Genomic DNA, 6,000 nt, shown 5'->3' with positions numbered 1-6,000 from the left:
ACAATAACTTTAAGGCAGGGGCGTAACAACCTCGGTCGCAGCTGCGACCGGGCCCGGAGTGCTTAGGGGCCCGCCCAGTGGCGTAACCAGGGGTTTTCAGGGCCAGGGAGCGGGGGCTGTCTAATTATACTCACCTACTCCTGGCGCGGTCCCTGCAGGTCCCTGGCTGCCCGGCGCCCCAGCTTCTTCCTGTACTGAGCGGTCACATGGTACCGCTCATTACAGTAATTAATATGCGGCTCCACCTCCCATAGGGGTGGAGCCGCATATTCATTACTGTAATGAGCGGTAACGTTGACCGCTCAGTACAGGAAGCAGCAGCGTCGGGAAACCAGGGACTGCACCGCGCCAGGAGCAGGTGAGTATAACGGGGAGGGGGAGCGCTGCGCGATATTCACCTCTCCTCGTTCCAGCCGCCGCTCTTCTGCAGTGACGCTGAGGTCAGAGGGTGCGGTGACGTAGTTAGTGCGCGCCTCTGCCTGAGCGTCAGTGCGGAGGAGGCGGAACATGGAGTGGCGGCTGGAACGAGGAGCAGCCTGCAGGTGAATATTGAAAGTGTCGGGGGGCCTGAGCGACGGAGAGGTGAGTATGTGATTTTTTTTTTTTTATCGCAGCAACAGCAAATGGGGCAAATATCTGTGTGGAGCATCTATGGGGCCATAACATTTGTGCAGCATTATATGGGGCAAGTGTCTGTATGGAGCATCTTATGGGGCCATAACATCTGTGCAGCATTATATGGGGCAAGTGCCTGTATGGAGCATCTATGGGGCCATAACGTTTGTGCAGCACTATAATGGGGCAAGTGTCTCTATGGAGCATCTATGGGGCCATAACATCTGTGCAGCATTATATGGGGCAAGTGCCTGTATGGAGCATCTATGGGGCCATAACGTTTGTGCAGCACTATAATGGGGCAAGTGTCTCTATGGAGCATCTATGGGGCCATAACATTAGTGCAGCATTATATGGGGCAAGTGCCTGTATGGAGCATCAATGGGGCCATAACATTTGTGCAGCATTATATGGGGCAAGTGCCTGTATGGAGCATCAATGGGGCCATAACATTTGTGCAGCATTATACGGGGCAAGTGTCTGTATAGAGCATCTTATGGGGCCATAACGTTTGTGCAGCACTATATGGGGCAAGCGTCTGTATAGAGCATCTTATGGGGCCATAATCAGTGTTTCTGCAGCACTATATGGGGCAAATATCTTTATGGAGCATCTTATGGGGCCATAATCAACGTTTCTGCAGCACTATATTGGGCAAATGTGTCTACGGAGCATCTTATGGGGCCATTATTAACCTTTATGCAGGATTATATGGGGCTCCTGATTCAATATGGATATTCAAAAACACTTAACCTACTGATGTCTCAATTAATTGTATGCAGGACTCTGCTGTGCTGATTGTCATGGTGCTGAATGAGGGGAAGTTTATGTGTGGGGTCAGGAGGGGTTTATAGTGTGGATCTAGCAGAGCTGTGTGTGTACAAGGTGTACAGAGCGGAGCCGTGTATGTGTGTAGTGGAGCAATGTGTACAAGGTGTACGGAGCGGAGTCAGGTGTGTACGAGGTGTACAAAGCTGAGCCGAGTGAAAGAGGTGAGCGGAGTCGTGTATGTATGGGGTGTATGGAGTGGTGCTGCGTGTTTACGAGGTGTATGGAGCGGAGCCGCTTGTGTATGAGGTGTGCGGAGCCGCATGTGTACGGGGTGGACAGAGCGGAGCCGTGTGTGTATGGAGTGTACGAAGCGGAGCCGTGTGTGTACGGAGCAGAGCGGTGTGTGTGAGGTGTACGGAGTGGATCCGCGTGTGTATGAGGTGTACGGAGCAGATCCGCGGGTGTAAGGAGCGGAGCTGCGTGTGTACAAGGTGTACGGAGCAGAGCCGTGTGTGTACGGGGTTCACGGAGCAAAGCCGCGTGTGTACGGGCTGTAAATTTCCGAGTCGAGAAGAATGGTACACCGCTGTGGGCAGAGCCCAACATGTGCACTCTGGGGGAGTATTGGGTGTACTCGCCAGCGTCAGAATGTGCAGTGCGTATGCTCCGGAGCCGACCAGTACACCCAATACACCCCCACACTGCACAGGTCCGGAAATGACGCACTGCAGCGTCATACCAGGAAGAAACAGCACACAGATTTCAAACGCCGGGAGTGCGCTTGGAATTAGAGCGAGGAAGGACATGAACGCCCAGAGTCTGCACTTCCAAAGACATCACCATAATTAGTATAGAGACTTGTTAGTTATAAAATCATTTTTCTCAGCGATTACAGGGCAGTATTAGGTCAGACTATACAACAAAGCAGCAAAACTATAGTGTGCGAAATGAATAGGGAAAATGTGAATTTCGGTGGGAAATATTTTGGCGCGGGGGGGGCCCAATTTGAAAGTTCGCATCGGGGCCCCTCACTTTGTAGTTACGCCACTGCTTTAAGGCCTCACAATATCATTGTAAAGAAGTAAAAGGCTATTTGTAAACAACCAAAAAGGTAGTACGTGATCCCCCCTCCACTGTCAGTTTCTGATGGGGTTGTCCTGTGCTGGACTTCTTGGGCTCGATGATAGCTGTCTGCAGTTGTCATGTCATAATTGGGCCCATTGCAGGATCTTCTAGTGAACAAGCTAAATATACTGATACATTTTTGGTTATTGGTCACTACTGATAGTCCATGTAACGTGCCCACAGCTGTCCCATAAATAATTATCCAATATAGAAGCAATCCCCTATTTACACAATGTCTTGAAAGTCTACACACAGTGCTCAAGACAGGTACAGTCCACCCGCTCCACTGAACCATGAAGAGAAGAGGCATCAGCTATGGTTAAGATGGTTCCTCTTGGCAAGCCTTTCCCAGTGGCAATGCCAGATACTTCTCCAGGTGTTAAGGCTCTATTCCACATAGCAAATCCTGCCAAGTGTCCAACAAAAGCCTCTGTGCTGTCAAAGCCACCACCCAAGGTGTCCTGCTCTTGGCCAAGAACCAACGATCCTCCAGGAGGGATCTCATAACCTTTCTGAAATCTAGAGCCAGTGGAAATTAACCTGCGGTCAACAAAGAACCAGTATTTGCCCTGGATAGAGGACCATATGAAGCACGTATGATGCCAGCTGCCATCTGCAAGTGGGACAACAGGAAGTTCTCGGAAGGCTGGGTCTCCGATGACAAAGTGAATAGAGTCCGAGGTGGCACCATGTCTACCATGAAGAACCAGCTTGTTGTCATTGTCTTCTGTAGCATATGAAAGGATGGTGCCCACGTAGCTGACATTAGCCTTCACCCAGCTGCAGATGGAGAGTTCATGTAAAGGCTCCTTCAGCTCCTTGCCAAATGTTGCGAAGTTCTCCGTGGAAGAATTTGGGAAAATCAGCATTGAGTCCACGTTACATACTACAATGAGAAACAAGAACAGATTATAATTATTCACATTCAAGATACAAACATACTTGGTCCTCCTCACCTCTACAGGCCACCACAGTGGGCCTAGGTGCCAGCTGACATCGGGACCTTATCAGTGGTGTCTGGTGATGAATAGGACATGGGAACAAACAGTGGTCAGTAGATGAAGGGGTTTGGTCTTGAGGACCCTTAAATAGCTTTCTCGCTACTCTCCCATACACAGGAGAACGTTGCAATGCACTCCCGTGTTCTCTATGAGAGAGCCGCTGCCAGACACCACCTAAAGAAGAAAAGGATCGGAAGTCCAAAATCGGACATACCGGATTCTTATCTCCCTCGAAAGATGATGAGTTGCAGCCTCCATACATATTAGACTATTGGTTGAACCCATCGATATCGGTGGGTTTGGCAAACTTTAGTCTAATGTGTATATGAAACCCTTAGTCTGGGATCTAAAATTTAAGGTGAGGTCTGTAAATGAAAGGGTGTGGTCTGAAGACTAAATTTATTCTGGTCTAGGGTGCAAATGTTTGGCTCTGGTGGTCTGTAGTCTAATTGCTTTTTTTGCCTGGCCTGGAGTAGACTATTCATTTTAACTAATTATGGGATCAGGTCTGGGGCTAAATTGATTAAGATTTAGTCTGGTCTATATTTATACTGTGGTCTAGGTCTAAATTCAGGGGTCTGAATCTTTTTAAAAACCCCGAATTGCAGATGGTGGCACTGCATATAACGTCTCTGGTTATATTCATAAATGGTCACTAGATGATGGGACGTATACCTTGCTTTTGGGTTATGTAAGTCACTGATCTCGCAGTTGCCACCACACAGGACATTAGACTGGACCCAAAACCCTCCCAATGGCTGTGATCCATGTTCTACATTGGATGATCTTACATTTTGCTGGAGCCTTGGCGGTCATCTCTTCTGGGACCTTTGTGAAGAGTGGAGGCCTCTTTGTAATGTGCACATTGGGAGCTCTCTCCCATCCTGGAGGACTGTCATTCTTGGTCATATTTGCTCTTAAAGCTGATACTTGGATGACATTGTTGATAGGGTCAGTCACATTCTGGTCTTCATTCTCGTTAATTTTTGGATTGTGGTTTGGGACCATTGTTATGCTGAATGGAGCCTTTGTAGCATGCTGACCAGTCAACACCTCAGATGGACTAACCATCCTTGTTTCCTGTCCACGCTGAGCTGCCATGGGAGGCATCTTATTGATGGTGGTCATCAGCACCTGCTGCTCTTCCTGCAGCTTCTTCCTCTGATTATGTTTGGCCTGTAGCTTCACCATGCGTTGCTGATCCGTTTTAACGTCAGAATTAGTCTGTGGTGGAAGCTCTTGCTTGGTTTCCGGGGTTCGGTTTATTTCTTGTGGTGCCATCAAAGCACTTGGTGGCAAGATCTCATTTTGCTGCATATTCTGCAACTGTTTCTCCAGATCAGCTATTTTGCCTCCTTGTCTTTCCATAGACTCACGGAACATCTCCATCCCATTCTGTAACGCGCTCTTGTCCTTCACCAGCTGGTAGATGATCCTTTTCTGGCTGCTGAGAGCTGTTGTCAGGTTGGCAACAGCCACATCTCTAGCTTTGTTCTCCTTAGTCATCTGTTTGTTCCTCTCTGCCATGGATTCCTCTAGAGCGGAGATCTTGAGGTCCAACTTTTTGGTTTTCTTCTGGATCTTCTTCAGCCAGAATTTGATGCCGTTCAGCTCGTTCTGAGTCTCCTCATTGGTATCGTTAAAGGTTTTGGACAACAATTGCTGCTGGTCGTAAGTGGCGTGGAAGCGTGCATCAATATTGTAGGAGATGTTGTAGTTTTCAGCGATTCCTTGTAGACGGGTCAAGGTTACTTCTTGAAAGCGACGAAACTGCAAAGAAAAAGAAATGTGAAGTCATCAGCTTATAATAGTACAAGAGCTCATAATAGTACTGCAGCTTTTAAAGAGAAGAATCTAGGATCAGTGATGTAATGTATGTACACAGTGACTGCACCAGCAGAATAGTGAGTGCAGCTCTGGAGTATAATACAGGATGTAACTCAGGATCAGTAATGTAATGTATGTACACAGTGGCTGCACCAGCAGAATAGTGAGTACAGCTCTGGAGTATAATACAGGATGTAACTCAGGATCAGTAATGTTATGTATGTACACAGTGACTGCACCAGCAGTATAGTGAGTGCAGCTCTGGAGTATAATACAGGATGTAACTCAGGATCAGTAATGTTATGTATGTACACAGTGACTGCACCAGCAGAATAGTGAGCGCAGCTCTGGAGTATAATACAGGATGTAACTCAGGATTAGTAATGTGATGTATGTACACAGTGACTGCACCAGCAGAATAGTGAGTGCAGCTCTGGGGTATAATACAGGTTGTAACTCAGGATCAGTAATGTAATGTATGTACACAGTGGCTGCACCAGCAGAATAGTGAGTACAGCTCTGGAGTATAATACAGGATGTAACTCAGGATCAGTAATGTTATGTATGTACACAGTGACTGCACCAGCAGAATAGTGAGCGCAGCTCTGGGGTATAATACAGGATGTAACTCAGGATCAGTAATGTAATGTATGTACACAGT

The 6,000-nt window shown here is 47.6% G+C and overlaps 1 protein-coding gene across 1 annotated transcript in view; it reads right to left on the bottom strand.

Annotated features, from left to right (window-relative positions):
• Window positions 1–313: 313 nt before the first annotated feature.
• Window positions 314–6,000, bottom strand: part of PTX4 (pentraxin 4) — a 30,947-nt gene continuing 25,260 nt past the window's right edge. Inside the window, exons 3-4 of the mRNA XM_077274262.1 lie at window positions 4,304–5,282; window positions 314–3,397 (exon numbers count right to left, since the gene is read on the bottom strand). Coding sequence (XP_077130377.1) covers window positions 2,757–3,397; window positions 4,304–5,282 — 1,620 coding nt within the window. The 3' untranslated portion in view covers window positions 314–2,756. The remainder of the gene's footprint in view (window positions 3,398–4,303; window positions 5,283–6,000) is intronic.

This window comes from Ranitomeya variabilis, chromosome 7 (genome assembly GCF_051348905.1).
Source record: "Ranitomeya variabilis isolate aRanVar5 chromosome 7, aRanVar5.hap1, whole genome shotgun sequence".
NCBI lineage: Eukaryota > Metazoa > Chordata > Amphibia > Anura > Dendrobatidae > Ranitomeya > Ranitomeya variabilis.
This window is presented reverse-complemented; position numbering and strand designations above follow the sequence as displayed.